At 46.7% G+C, this 15,843-nt stretch overlaps 2 protein-coding genes across 4 annotated transcripts in view; one reads left to right on the top strand and one right to left on the bottom strand.

Moving 5' to 3' along the window:
• Positions 1-3,466, bottom strand: part of obsl1a (obscurin like cytoskeletal adaptor 1a) — a 99,249-nt gene extending 95,783 nt beyond the window's left edge. For all 3 annotated transcript variants that reach the window (XM_078552676.1, XM_078552677.1, XM_078552678.1), the window contains exon 1: positions 3,176-3,466. The gene's annotated coding sequence lies outside the window, so the exon portion shown is untranslated. The remainder of the gene's footprint in view (positions 1-3,175) is intronic.
• A 3,964-nt stretch (positions 3,467-7,430) lies between these two features.
• On the top strand, positions 7,431-9,519 carry inha (inhibin subunit alpha). The gene is made up of 2 exons (XM_078552705.1): positions 7,431-7,863; positions 8,683-9,519. The coding sequence occupies exons 1-2, from the start codon at positions 7,521-7,523 to the stop codon at positions 9,405-9,407; spliced, it is 1,068 nt and encodes a 355-aa protein (XP_078408831.1). The 5' UTR covers positions 7,431-7,520; the 3' UTR covers positions 9,408-9,519.
• The last annotated feature ends 6,324 nt before the right edge of the window (positions 9,520-15,843 follow it).

Genomic DNA, 15,843 nt, shown 5'->3' with positions numbered 1-15,843 from the left:
AACTCCACTATAAACCTTCCTCCAATCCAAAAAAAGAACTGTTCACCAGTACTCTCTGGTTCCTGTCACTCAACCAGCCTCGAATCCACACTGCTACTGTTGCTTTTATTCCATGGGCTTCAACCTTTGCTGACAAAGTGATACCTTCTCAAGTTCCTTTTGAAAGTCCATGTTAACCACATTGACTGCATTGCCCTCATTAACTCACTCCGTTACTTCATCAAAAAAACTCAATGAAGTTGGTTAAACACAAAGATAAAAACAAAAAAACTGCGGATGCTGGAAATCCAAAACAAAAACAGAATTACCTGGAAAAACTCAGCAGGTCTGGCAGCATCGGCGGAGAAGAAAAGAGTTGACGTTTTGAGTCCTCATGACCCTTCAACAGAACTGAGTAAAATTAGGAGAGGGGTGAAATATAAGCTGGTTTAAGGTAGGGGGGGAGGAGAGAAGTTGAGGGTGGGGTGGTTGCAGGGACAAGCAAGCAGTGATAGGAGCAGATAATCAAAAGATGTTACAGACAAAAGGATCAAAGAGGTGTTAAAGGTGGTGATATTATCTAAACGAATGTGCTAATTAAGAATGGATGGCAGGACACTCAAGGTACAGCTCTAGTGGGGGTGGGGTGGAAAGACTGACAGGGCATTACAGGTATAGATTTAAAAATAATGAAAATAGGTGGGAAAAGAAAAATCTATATAAATTATTGGAAAAAACAAAAGGGAGGGGGAAGAAACGGAAAGGGGGTACAGCACCTCATCTTCCGACTAGGCACTTTACACCCTTCTGGACTGAATATTGAATTCAACAACTTTAGATCTTGAACTCCCTCCTCCATCCCCACCCCCTTTCCGTTTCTTCCCCCTCCCTTTTGTTTTTTCCAATAATTTATATAGATTTTTCTTTTCCCACCTATTTCCATTAATTTTAAATCTATACCTGTAATGCCCTGTCAGTCTTTCCACCCCACCCCCACTAGAGCTGTACCTTGAGTGTCCTGCCATCCATTCTTAATTAGCACATTCTCTTAGATAATATCACCACCTTCAACACCTCTTTGTTCCTTTGTCTGTGACATCTTTTGATTATCTGCTCCTATCACTGCTTGCTTGTCCCTACAACCACACCGCCCCCCAACTTCTCTCCCCCCACATCCCCCCACCCCACCTTAAACCAGCTTATATTTCACCCCTCTCCTAATTTTACTCAGTTCTGTTGAAGGGTCATGAGGACTCGAAACGTCAACTCTTTTCTTCTCCGCCGATGCTGCCAGACCTGCTGAGTTTTTCCAGGTAATTCTGTTTTTGTTTTGGTTAAACACAATTTGGCTTTAACAAATCCACGCTGGTTTTTCTTAATTACTTCACATTTGTCCAAACGACTGTTAACTCCATCCCGGACTATCATTTTTAAAATCTTCCCCGCCATTTTTGAACAAGGGTGTAATGTAAGCAATTGTCCAGCCCTCTACCCCCCACACCCCCCTCCAGCCCCCGTATCTAAGCAGCATCGGAGGATTATGGACACTGCTTCTGCAATTACCATCCTTGCTTCCCTCAGTATCCGTGGATACTCCTCACCAAGTCTCAGTGACTTATGAACTTTAAGTACAGCCAGCCTTTCTAGTACCTCCTCTTTCTCAATTTTCAGCCCACCCAGTATCTCAACAACCTTCTCGTTCACTATGACTTGGATAGCACCTTCTTCCTTGGTAAAGACAGTTGCAAAGTACTCATTTAATACCTCAGCCATGCCCTTTCTCTCCATGTGTAAAACTCCTTTTTGGTCCCTAATTGGCCCCCCTCCTCCTTTTACTATTTATATGCTTGTGGAAGAGTTTTGGATTCCCTTTGTGTTAGATGCCAGTCTCCTCTCATACTCTCTGTTTGCCTCTCACTTCCATTTTCTGCTTCATCTTACTCTCTATCTCTTTCATCATCCAGGGAGCTCTGGGTTTGTTTGCTTTCTGTTTCCCATTCGCAGGAATGTACCTCGACTATACCTGAACTCTTTAAAGCCAACTTCAGTTCTGAGCGTCAATCTTTGATTCCAATTTACCCTGGGACAGATCCATTCTCAACCCACTGAGATTGGCCTTCCTGCAAATAAGTATTTTTACTACAGATTTTTCTTAGTTCTTTCCCATGGTTAATCTAAATCTGATGATACTATGATCATGTTTCCCTATTGACATGATCCACATGACCCACCTCATTCCGTGGAGCCAAATCCTTCCTTGTTAGGCAGGAATCATACCTGAGCATGCCCAAGGCATTTTTCCCTCTCTGTGCCCTTTACACTATTACTACCCTAGATTTGGACAACCTACAGCAGGCACCTCAAAGCACTGGAGAAGTACCACCAGCGATGCCTTCACAGTATCCTCCAGATCCACTGGCAAGAAAGGTGGTCCAACAGCAGGACCCCCTCTCAAGCCAACTTGCCCAGCATCGAGGTGCTAATCACCTCAAACCAGCTTCTTTGGGTGGGAAACATCATTCATACGCCTGGCACCAGACTCCCGGAGCTACTGCTCTATTCGGAACTCAGTCGGGGCAGGACACTCCCAGGAGGTCAGCGGAAACGTTTTAGGGATGTCCCCAAAGCATCTCTGAAGAGGCCAAACATCCCCATCGACTCATGGGAGACCCTGGTCCGTGACTGACCAGAATGGACAAGTTTTATTCGGAAAACAATGAACACAAAGGGACTCCATTGGGAGTGTACAGAGGCGAAGTCAGGGCTTCGGAGGGAGTGCATAAACCTCCCCCCCAAACAACCCACCCACCCAACCCCTTCAACACCACCTGCCCCGCATGTGGCAGAGTCTGCAGATCGCATGTTGGGCCGATCAGCCAGCTCAGAAACTACCAGACCGGAGTGGGAGCAAGTCACCCTCGAACCTGGGGAACTGCCTAAGAAGAGGAGAAGGAGAAGATCCCGGACTATAATGGATAAGGTGTGGTGCCCAGAGCTTCTAATAGTAATTCAGGTCTGGTCTGACCAGGGCTTTGCTAAGCTGCAGCATGACTTCTGCCCAATCAGGTACCCCTCATTCCTCAAACACATTAAGTGATTTGATATCCCTATTAGAGTTCCGATACACTCTTAAAGCACTTCACCGCTACTTGTTTTCGACAGCACAGAATGAAATGATTCAGGATATTTTACTTACCGGCCAGTTGGCTGAGGGTTCAGGGATAGGCAGGGAGCAGTTTGTCTTTCAAGAGTTCTCCCTCAGAGCTACCTACACTCTGCTGGGAAGCTTATTGCTTAAGCTCTCTTCTCCATGAATCTCAGTGTTACAGTGTGCAATCCTGTCCCATAGGAATAGCCCCTCTCAGCGGCAAGTGCCTTTTAAATTTCCGTGCCTACCCTGTTCCCCTCAGCCTGTCGGAGTTGCTCTCTGTCCTCCCACGCTGCTCTGTAGCTCATTGTTTGAAGGTGTCGGTGTTTGTCCAGCTGGTTTTCCTCCCAGCATACCCCATGGTAATCCTAGTTTGACAACACCAATAAAGGCTGGACTGGTGGGTGGTGCTAAGTGGGTGGGATGGAGAGGGGGGGGTTGCAGGGAGTAGGTTGCACAGGGGGCAGCCATTCATTGACTGAGCAGCCTATGAAGAGAAAGTTGGCTGTGGGAAGGGAGGAGGTGGGGACACCAGTGGCTGCACATCCTGTACAAGAATTCAAAGGCCCTTATCTGTTCTGTGGCGGGGATTCAGAATTGGCCATCCCAGGAGGGAAGCGAGGTGGTATGCGTCTGCCTTTAAGTGACATTGCAGAAGGATTTGTGCTATCTTAGCCAAGCAATGGGGGTGGGAGACACAGGGAGGGAGGCCGACAGAATTAGAAGGATCTAAACTGCCTTGACATTTGATATGAAGCAGCTGAACCTAAGTGAGGAAGTGCAGATTGGACTCGACATACACTGCTCCAGCCGGCTAGAGTTAGAGCGAGGGTCTGGGGGGGACAGAGAGAAAGAGAGACAGAAAGTGATCTTGCATTTATATAGCACCTTTCACAATCTCAGGATGTCCCAAAATGCTTTATAGCCAATGAAGTACTTCTGAAGTGTAGTCACGGTTATAATGTGGGAAACACAACATCTAATTTGCACATGGGAGTGCAGTAACAGCCAGATAATCTGTTTTTAGTGATTGGATGGTAAATGCTGGACAAGACACTCTTTGTTTGAAAGAGTGCCGTGGGGTCTTTCACATTCACCTGAGAAGGCAGACAGGGCCTCATTCGAAAGATGGCATCTCCAACATTGCAGCACTCCCTCGGTACTACTCTCAGCCTCATTTATCACTATCCAGCCATTTATCACATTGTTGTTTGTGGGAGCTTGCTGTGTACAAATTGGCTGCCATTTTTAAAAAAAATTATTTCATGGGGTGTGGGCATTTGCTGCCCATCCTTAATTGCCCTTGAACTGAGTGGCTTGCTAGGCCATTTCAGAGGGGCAGTTAAGAGTCAACCACATTGCTGTGGGTCTGGAGCCACATGTAGGCCAGACCAGGTAAGGATGGCAGATTTCATTCCCTATAGGACATTAGTGAACCAGATGGGTTTTTACAACACTCGATGATGGTTGTGATGGTCACCATTACTGAGACTATTCCAGATTTTATTAACTGAATTTAAATTCCACCAGCTGCCATGGTGAGATTCGAACCCATGTCCCCAGAGAATTAGTCTAGTTCAGTGATCACTATGGCACTGTTTCCCCTCCATTCCCTACATTAAAATAGTGGCTTTACTGCATTGGATGGAAGGAGGTTTGGGATTGTGAAGGGTGTGACATAAATGCAAGTTTTTCTCTTACTTTTCCCATGTCTGTCCCTTCACCCTGAGATCTACCTATTGTTCTACACTGGGTTGGGACTGTGACCATTTCGTATCTCGTCACAGTGAGCGACCTCTCAGGAAAGTTCCTGTATTTAGACGATACCATCTGGAATATTCCTGTCTTTCGTGCAAGGCACGTCGTGCATTCCCTGTGACGCCACGGGGTGATTGGAGACTGACACTGTGTCGAGTCCTCTATATATAAAGAAATTTATCACCGAGGTGCTGATCTCTCCCGATGATGTCACCGTTCTGCAAATATCCATTGGCATTCTGTGAAAAGGTTTCTTCAGTGTTCCGGCCTAAATGTTCAACGGGGTAAATGGCTGTTTCTTTGAGTGGAAACAAGGACTGTGCAGGGACCAGTGTGCGTGCTGCCCGCACACATACTCTGCATTATAAGTGTACCACGTTCTGTATCGGTTAGAAAGCCTGGCTACGCTGAGAAGACTCGGCTGGAAAATAACCTGAGACCACATTTCAAACACAATTTGGGAGCCTTAATGTGTGTTTCAGGCCCCTTTGTGAAATGGATCGGTGACTATAAGCCAGGTCCGTGCAGTGAAACCTGCCACCTAAAGGGATCGTTCTTGAAAAGTTGCGCACACCCAGTGACTCTGGCTCAATGGGGCAGCATCCTCACCGCTCTGGGTTAGAAAGCTGTGGGTTCGGACTTCACACAGGAGAAACTTAAGCACAAAGTCCTGGCTGGCACTCCCAGTGAGGAACTGAAGGGAATGCTGCACTGTCAGACATTAAACTAAGGCTCTGTCTGCCCTCCCTAGTGGACATCAAAGATCTCACAGTGCTGTTTTGAAGAGAAGGGGCATTCTCCCCAGTTCCTGGACCAATACTTATCCCTCAACCAGCATCATGCACACAAACTGCCTGTTGCATTTCCTACATTACAACAGTGACTATATTTCGAAAGCACTTGATTGGCTGTGAAGTGCTTTAGGGCATCTTGAGGTTGCGAAATGTAAGTTCTTTCTGTAACTGCTGTATCAATCCGAAATGAACCCCACTTGCCCCTGCTCTCTCCCCATCCCAGACTAACAAAAGGGAGAGGGAGAGGGGGATGGTCAGGCAGCGAAAGGCAGGGGAGGTGACTAAAGGAGGTGACCTCGCACCCCTGCTGAGAGCTGTGAGGAGGTGTTTTGGAATCTGTGAAGAGTTGGTTTGGTTCTGTCTTGTCTCCGAGATTAGCCTTTGTTTGAATTTCAGTCGCTGGTGGACGGCGGCGGTTCCTTTATTGCCTGAGCCCAAAACAAGAAATTCCACAGATAGAGCTTTGTGCGTTCTCATGCAGCTGAGATAACAGTGAACTCAGGCACACAGAGCTGCGTCACTGCCCTGACAACAATCCTGGGAGGATGTACCCAGTGTCACTAGACTATCAGAGCCCTGATAGTGAGTGGGACCCACTCGCTCCTTCGCACTCCACTGCAGCTCAGTGAGAGGAGAGAGACAGAGAGAGAGAGAGAGACAAAGAGCAGCTAGGCTGAGGGGGCAGCACACTTGACCAAACTCCTCCAGGGCGAATGACAAGTTTGCCAGCTCAACCTCCCCTCAAGTGAACATCTGAGGAGGCGTCTGCTGGGGCTGCAGGAGTTCTGAAGACCACAATAAAAGGACATTGCTATCTCTCTCTCTCTCTCTCTTGTCCACATCTTTATCTCTGTCCAGTCCCAGGTCTTGCCTCATTTTGCACTCTCTTTGTGACTGACCCGTTTGTCTTTCCAACTCTGTCCCTCTGGTCCCCATTGCTTTATTCCACCTTTATTTCTGTTTCTCTCTCTCTCTCTCTCTCTCGCTGCTTCTTTCACTTTCTCCCAGTGTCTGTCTACCTTTCGGTCTCACCCTGTGTCTGAATCTCTCAGCCCACCTCTCCCACATTCTCCTTGTGTATCCCCGTTTTGTCTCCTTCTCTGTCTCGCTGGCTCTTTGTCTCTCAGTGGTGAGTACACTTCTGCCTCTCTATCTGTGAGTGTACCTCTCTCTCTCTCTCTCTCCGGATCTCTCTCTCTCTCTCTCCGGATCTCCCCCTCTCTCAATTTCCCTCTCGCTGCCTTGCTGTCTGTCTGTCTTTCTTTCTCACTCTCTATCTCTCCCTCACTCTCTGTGTCGCTCAAACTCTCTCACATTCTCTCTCTCTCTCTCCCTCTGTATTGTCTCTGTCTGTACCTGTGCCTCTCTCTCTCTCTGTATTGTCTCTTTCTGTACCTGTGCCTCTCTCTCTCTCTCTCTGTATTGTCTCTGTCTGTACCTGTGCCTCTCTCTCTCTCTCTCTCTGGATCTTGCCCTGTCTCTTTCTCCTCCTCCTCTCTCTGTCTCTCCCTCACTCTCTGTGTCGCTCAAACTCTCACACATTCTCTCTCTCTCCCTCCCTCTGTATTGTCTCTGTCTGTACCTGTGCCTCTCTCTCTCTCTCTCTGTATTGTTTCTGTCTGTACCTGTGCCTCTCTCTCTCTCTCTCTCTGGATCTTGCCCTGTCTCTTTCTCCTCCTCTCTGTCTCTCCCTCTCTGCGATTCTAATCCCTTTGCACCTCAATCACCCTTTTCTCGCTACCTATCGCGTGTATCTCCTACTCTCCGTCCTTATTGCTCACCATTCCCTCCCTTAATACCTCTCTCACTCTCTCCCTCTCTCTGTCTCTGTCTCTGCCTCGATGTCTGGGCTGCCCTTCTCTCACAAGTTTTCTGCACTCTCTGTGTCCCTGGGCATGTTGCTGGCTGTCCTGCTGACTCTGATGTGCCTGGTCCCTGTGCTGGCCGCTTCCTGCTGGATGCAGAGCCTCAGCGAGGACGCTGTCATTGCCAGGGTGCAGGAGGCGATTCTGCGGAACCTGGGGCTGGCGGAACCCCCGCTGACCTGCGACGCAACCAGCCCGCAGCTGCGGCGCAATCCCTTCCAGAACCGCCGCCTGGCCCGGCGCATCACCCGCTGGATTGGCCACCAAAGACCCGACCAGGATGGTGACAAGTCAGAGATCATTTCATTCCCTGTGACCAGTAAGCTGCACTTTCCTTCCGGTCAAACTTGTTGATTGTCTCCGTTTTCTGTGTAGAAAAGGAGGACTTGCATTTCCATAGCGCCTTCCGCCACCTCAGGTTGACCCAAAGCACTTCATAAGCCAATGAAGAACTTTTTAAGGTGTACCCACTGTTGTTAAGGACAGCCAGTCTGTGCACAGCAAGCTCCCACACCCAGCATTGTGATAATGGGCAGATATTTGTAGAGTGATGAATATTGAGGGATAAATATTAACCAGGACACAGGCAAGAACCCCACCACCCACCCCCACCCCCCACCACCCCCTGCTCGACTTCAAACCAATTGCCATGGGATCTTCCACACACTTTGCTGAGAGAGCCGACAAGTTCAGCATCTCACCCGATAGAAGGCAGCTCCAACAGTGCAGCACTCCCTCAGTACTGCAGGGTCAGCCTAGATTGTTTGCCCCAGTTTCTGGAGTGGTTCTTGAACCCACAACCTGCCTGAGTGAGAGGCAAAAGCATCGCCCACTGAGTGACCGCTGGAAAACAACAGCTCGGTGGGTTTGGGGTGGGGGTGGCTGAGATTGCACATTTGACACAATCCACAATGATTGCAGCTGAAGTTTGCAGATGACACAAAATGTGTTTGGGTGGTTGGGGAGTTGGGAAAGCCAATAATGTGAAAGATTGCACTTTCAAATACAAAATGGCATAGTCGTGGGCGAATCCTAATCAGCAAACCACGAATGAGGCTTAGACGTGACAAACAAATGGAAATCATTCTGTTTGATACACTTTTATATTTGTAACCCTTCCTTCTCCATTTAATTACAGGCATCCCATGTGACCTACGCTATGAGGGATTTGTGGGTAACTACAGCTATGTCTTTCAGCCATCCTTGCACTCCCACCGTTGCCGAGTGACTTCTGCTGAGTTCTGGTTTTACGCTGGGGTCCAGCTGCCCCCTGGGACTGACCCTCCTGCTGAGCTGTACTTCCTCACTGAGCCTGGCAGCTTTGCCCAGGCAGCTGAGAGCGTGGTGGTTGAGGGGCAGTGGGCCATTTTTCACATCTCTGAGCACTTCCTCCCGTACATCTCGCACAAGATACTTTTTCTGCAGGTCAACTGCCCAGGTTGCCACTGTGTGATGGACCAGGTAAACATGCCCTTCATCCAGACGTCCACAAGGACCTCAGGGCCCTCTCGATCCAGACGCTCCACGGTCCCCTGGTCCCCGGCCTACGTCAGTCTCCTGCAGAGGCCGCCGTCGGCTGAGCTGATCCACGACGATTGCCACCGCTCTGCCGTCAACATCTCCTTCGAGGAATTGGGATGGGGCAACTGGATTGTCCAACCCAGCGTCTTCACCTTCTACTACTGCAATGGGACCTGCTCCAACTCCAATCAGCTTACCTCCAGCCTTGGCCTCAAGGTCTGCTGCACCTCGGTCCCCGGAACCATGAAACCACTGAGGGTCAGGACAACCTCCGATAGCGGCTACACCTTCAAATACGAGACTATCCCCAATATTATCACTGAGGAGTGTGCCTGCATTTAAACCTTGCAAAGCCACTCCCACCCCCACCCCCACCCACCAGGACAGATGGCTTACCACACCCTCCAGGATTGTCTTGGACTCTACAGGAGTGAAAGGTTAATCTTAAGGCAAATCCAAGGGCTGTTCATAATAAAACAAATTAAATCCTTTTGGTGTGTTTGTTGTTTATTGATTATAAAAATGTTAGAGTTTGGGAAGGAAAAGGAAGCTTGACAGAGAGTTAAGAATCATTCAAGCAGGTAACAAAGAGTCTGTTCGCTTTCCAATTGGCAGGACACATGAGCCACGTGATTGGATGCATTGAGCGACCAGTGGGATTGGGGTTGGGGGGTGGGGGGGAGACAAGTGATTGGAGGGTGGAGGTCATGTGATGAAATGCCAGGATTACATCCTGTCAGAGTTGGCATTCCTATGGTTGAAGAAGTAAAAGCCAGAAGAACATAAGAAATAGGAGCAGGAGTAGACCACACGGCCCATCAAGCCTGCTCCCCCATTCAATACCATCATGGCTGATCTTGGGCTTCAACTCCATTTTCCTGCCCGCTCCCCATATCCCTTAATTCCCTGAGAGACCAAAAACCTGTCCATCCCAGCCTTAAATGTATTCAACAATGGAGCATCGACAACCCTTTGGGGTAGAGAATTCTGAGTGAAGTAATTTCCCCTCATCTCAGTCCTAAGTGATCGGCTCCTTATCCTGAGACTGTGCCCCCGTGTTTTAGATTCTCCGACCAGCAGAAACAATCTCTCAGTGTCCACCCCATCAAGCCCCTTCAGAATTTTATAGGTTTCAAAGAGATCGCCTCTCATTCTTCTAAACTCCAATGAATATAAGCCCAATTTCCTCAGCCTCTCATTATAGGACAACCTCTCATCCCAGGGACCAATCCAGTGAACCTTTGCTGTACCACCTCCAACACAAATGTACCCTTTCTTAAATGTGGAGACCAAAACTGCACACACTATTCCAGATGTGGTCTCAACAACACCCTGTACAATTATAGCAAGACTTCTTTATCCCTGTACTCCGATCCCCTTGCAATAAAGGCCAGCATGCCATTTGCCGCCTTAGTCGCCTGCTGTACTGTATGTTAACTTTTTGTGTTCCTTGTACAAGTACACCCAAATCTCTCTGAACATCAACATTTACAATTTCACACTTTTTCAAAATATTCTGTTTTTCTATCCTTATGACCAAAGTGAATAACTTCACACTCCCTACATTATGTTCAATCTGCCATCTAATTGCCCATTCACTTAACCTGTCTATGTCAGTTTGCAGCCTCTCTATATCCTCCCCACAGCTTACATTTCCACCTAGCTTGGTATCATCAGCAAACTTTGATACATTACTCTCTGCTTCTTCATTAATGTCATTAATATAGATTGTAAATAGCTGAGACCCCAGCACTGATCCTTGCAGTACTCAACGGTCGTTGACAGGGCCCTCAACCGTGTCCGGCCCATATCCCGCTCATCCTCCCTCACGCCTTCTCCTCCTTCCCAGAAACATGATAGGGTCCCCCTTGTCCTCACTTATCACCCCACCAGCCTCCGCATTCAAAGGATCATCCTCCGCCATTTCCGCCAACTCCAGCATGATGCCACCACCAAACACATCTTCCCTTCACCCCCCCCCGACGGCATTCCATAGGGATCGTTCCCTCCGGGACACCCTGGTCCACTCCTCCATCACCCCCTACTCCTCAACCCCCACCTATGGCACCTCCCCATGCCCACGCAGAAGATGCAACACCTGCCCCTTCACTTCCTCTCTCCTCACCGTCCAAGGGCCCAAACACTCCTTTCAAGTGAAGCAGCATTTCACTTGCATTTCCCCTAACTTAGTCTACTGCATTCGTTGCTCCCAATGCGGTCTCCTCTACATTGGAGAGACCAAACGCAAACTGGGCGACCGTTTTGCAGAACACCTGCGGTCTGTCCGCAAGAAAGACCCAAACCTCCCTGTCGCTTGCCATTTTAACACTCCACCCTGTTCTCTTGCCCACATGTCTGTCCTTGGCTTGCTGCATTGTTCCAGTGAAGCCCAACGCAAACTGGAGGAACAGCACCTCATCTTCCGACTAGGCACTTTACAGCCTTCCGGGCTGAATATTGAATTCAACAACTTTAGATCTTAAACTCCCCCTCCCCCCATCCCCACCCCGTTTCTCCCCCCCCTTTTTTTTTCTCAATAATTTATATAAATTCTTCTTTCCCCACCTATTTCCATTATTTTTAAATCTAAAACTAAAACCTTGTTAGTCTTTTCCACCCCACCCCCATTAGAGCTGTACTTTGAGTGTCCTGTCTTCCATTCTTAATTAGCACTTTTCTTAGACAAATATCACCACCTTCAACACCTCTTTGATCCTTTTGTCTGTGACATCTTTTGATTATCTGCTCCTATCACTGCTTGCTTATCTCCACAATCACCACACCCTCAACTTCTCTCTCCCCCCCCCGCCCCCCCCACCTTAAACCAGCTTATATTTCTCCCCTCTCCTAACTATGCTTCAGTTCTGCCGAAGGGCCGTGAAGACTTGAAACGTTAATTGATTTCTTCTCCGCCGATGCTGCCAGACCTGCTGAGTTTTTCCAGGTAATTCTGTTTTTGTTCTCAACTATTCAATGCCTGCCAACTTGAAAAAGTCCCATTTATGCCCACTATCTGCTTTCTACCCATTAGCCAATTCTCTATTCATATTACTCCCAACTCCATGAGACCTTATCTTGCCTTTTGTGTGGCACCTCATTGAATGCCTTTTGGAAATCCAGGTATACTATATCTGCTGCTTCTCCATTATCTACCCTACTAGTTACATCCTCAAATAATTCTAATAAAGTTGTCAAACAGGATTTCCCTTTAGTAGAACCATGTTGACTTGTTTGAATCATACTGTACTTTTTAAAGTGTATTATTAAGACTTCCGGATGATTTGTGTCCCAGACTGCTGAGGGAGGCAAGGGAGGAGATCGCAGGGGCTCTGACCCAAATTTTGAATTCCTCTTTGGCCACGGGGGAAGTGCCAGAGGACTCGAGAACAGCTAATGTGGTTCCGCTATTTAAGAAGGTTTGTAGAGATAAGCCAGGGAACTATAGACCAGTGAGTCTCACGTCAGTGGTTAGGAAACTATTGGAGAAAATTCTGAAGGAGAAAATATATCTCCACTTGGAGAGGTAAGGTTTGATCAGGGATAGTCAGCATGGCTTTGTCAGAGGGAGGTCATGCCTAACACATTTGATTGAATTTTTTGAGGAGGTGACCAGGTGTGTAGATGAGGGTAGTGCAGTTGATGTAGGTTATATGGACTTCAGCAAAGCCTTTGACAAGGTCCCACATGGGAGACTTATAAAGAAGGCAAATGCACATGGGATACAGGGTACTTTGATAAGGTGGATTCAAAATTGGCTTAGTTGTAGGAGACAGAGGGTGATGACAGAAGGCTGTTTTAGTGACTGGAAGCCAGTGTCCAGTGGCGTACCACAGGGATCTGTGCTGGGTCCCCTATTATTCATCATTTATATAAACGGCATAGATGACTCTGTGAGGGGTAGGATTAGTAAGTTTGCGGATGACACAAAGATTAGCCAGGTGGTTAACAGTGAGGTTGAGTGTCTTGAGCTACAGGAAGATATAGACGGGATGGTCAAATAGGCAGATAAGTGGCAGATGGAATTTAACCCTGAAAAGTGTGAGATGATACACTTTGGAAGGAGTAATTTGACAAGGAAATATTCAATGAACGGCATGACACTAGGAAGTTCTGAGGAACAAAGGGACCTCGGCGTGTGTGTCCATAGATCTCTGAAGGTGGAGGGGCATGTTAGTGGGGTGGTGAAAAGGCATATGGGACACTTGCCTTTATCAATCGAGGTATAGATTACAAAAGTAGGGAGGTCATGTTGGAGTTGCATAGAACCTTGGTGAGGCCACAGCTGGAGTACTGTGTGCAGTTCTGGTCGCCACATTATAGGAAGGATGTGATTGCACTGGAGGGGGTGCAGAGGAGATTCACCAGGATGTTGCCTGGGATGAAACATTTAAGTTATGAAGAGAGGTTGGATAGACTTGGGTTGTTTTCATTGGAGCAGAGAAGACTGAGGGGCGACCTGATCGAGGTGTACAAGATTATGAGGAGCATGGACAGGGTGGATAGGGAGCAGCTATCCCCCTTAGTTGAAGGGTCAGTCACAAGGGGACACAAGTTCAAGGTGAGGGGCAGGAGGTTTAGGGGGGATGTGAGGGAAAACTTTTTTACCCAGAGGGTGGTGACGGTCTGGAATGTGCTGCCTGGGAGGGTGGTGGAGGTGGGTTGCCTCACATCCTTTAAAAAGTACCTGGATGAGCACTTGGCACGTCATAACATTCAAGGCTATGGGCCAAGTGCTGGTAAGTGGGATTAGGTAGGTAGGTCAGGTGTTTCTCACGTGTTGGTGCAGACTCGATGGACCGAAGGGCCTCTTCTGCACTGTGTGATTCTGTGATTCTGTGAATAGATTTTCACAACAACCAATGTTAGGCTAATTGACCTGTAGTGCACTGTTTTCTTTCTCGCTCCTTTCTTGAAAAGTGGTGCAACATTTGCAAATTTCCAATCTAGTATCTGGACCATTTCCAATCTAAAGAATCTACTGCCGCTACCTCAGGGCCCTAGGGTGTGAGCAATTAGGTTCTGAGGATTTTTCGGATTTTAATCCCTTAAATTTCCACAATACTTTTATTCTGCTTATATTAACTTCCTCACTCTTTTTAGCCCCCTAGTTATCTATTGTCCATCCCTGGTATGAAACTTGTGTCTTCAACTGTAAAGACAGAGACAAAATACTTGTTCAATGCTTCCACCTTTTCCTCATTCCCCATGATAATTCCTCCTGTCACTGCTTCTAAAGGACCAACATTTACTTTAGCTACTCCCTTCCTTCTTATATACTTATAAAAGCTCTTGCGATCTGTTTTTTTATATTTCTTGCTAGTTTACTCATATTCTATTTTTTTCACTTTTTATCAACATTTTGGTGGCCCTTCATTGGTTTCTAAAACACCCACAACCCTCCGACTTGCTACTGTTTTTTTGCAACATTGTAACCTTATACGAGCCTTAACTTCTTGAGTGAGCCACGGATGGGTCGTTCTTGCTGAATTTTTGGTTTTCAATAGAATGTAGTTTTGTTGAACATCCTGAATTATTTCTTTACATATTTCCCACTGTTCATTTACCTCCATTACTTTTTAGTTTATTTACCCAATCAACCTTAGCCAGTTCTCCCCTCATGCCTATGTAATTGGCATGTGCTAAGATTCTTGTTTGTGATTGGAATATGTCACTTTCAAACTTAACATGGAATTCAATGGTATTATGATCACTATTTCCCAGTGGATCTTTTACTACAACATGACTAATTAATAATCATTTGGTAATACAGAACTTGAGTATTGCTGTAAAAAAGAGACATGTCTAGGCTTTTTGTCTTGCACTCATCAGGACACTCGCAAGAATACCAATATAAGGGGGAAAACAACAATTTATACTGTATGTGAGGAGAGTGCTGTTTGGTTGGCAAGTGGCATTGCCATGGAGAATACACCACTGATGGTGACTGATGGTTAACTGCCAAACATTGTTTGAAATTTAAATCAGGCAGCTTGACCCTGATTGGTCAAAGCATTGCCCTGAGGAATGAATCAGTGAATGTCTGTGGCTTATTTTGTTTAGCTGAAACAGCAATGTATGTACATGTTCTTTCTGTCTGCAAACAAATTAACTTTGCTTCATTACACAATACTAGATCGAAGATAACTTTATTTTTATTGTTTCCAAAATGTATTGCTCTAAGAAACTGTCAAGAAAACATTCATCTTCTAGACCATACTTGCCAATTTGATTGTCCCAGTCTTTATGAAGATTAAAGTCATTTCATTTCATATCATTTGTCACAAGATCCAATAATTTCTTGTTTAATGCTCTGCCCAATAGTATAACTATCATTAGGGGGCCTATAAACTACTCCCACCAGTGTTTTCTGACTCTCGCTATTCCTAATTTGCACCCATACTGATTCTACTTCATGATTTTCTGAGGCCAGATCCTTTCTCACTCACGTCCTTATGACATCCCTCACTGTCAGGGCCACCCCTCCTCCTTTTCCATTCTGTCTGTCTTTTTGAAATATAGTGTACCCTGGAATATTTATTTCCCAACCTTGATCACCTTGTCACCATATCCCTGTAATGGCGATTTGATCGAAATCATTTACCTCTATTTGTGCCACTAATTCACCTGTCTTATTGCAGATGCTTCATGCATTCAGATAAGGAACCTTTAATTTCATTGTTTTTACTTCTATTCCCTGCATTGACCTTATTCGATGATGTACAATTTTTGTTAAACTCTCTGTCCCTTTACCCACATCGCTATACTGTTCAGATGCCTT

The sequence above is a fragment of the Cetorhinus maximus genome, chromosome 11 (assembly GCF_964194155.1).
Source record: "Cetorhinus maximus chromosome 11, sCetMax3.hap1.1, whole genome shotgun sequence".
Lineage (NCBI taxonomy): Eukaryota > Metazoa > Chordata > Chondrichthyes > Lamniformes > Cetorhinidae > Cetorhinus > Cetorhinus maximus.
The sequence above is the reverse complement of the archived record's forward strand: the minus strand, read 5'-3'. Positions and strand labels throughout refer to the sequence as shown.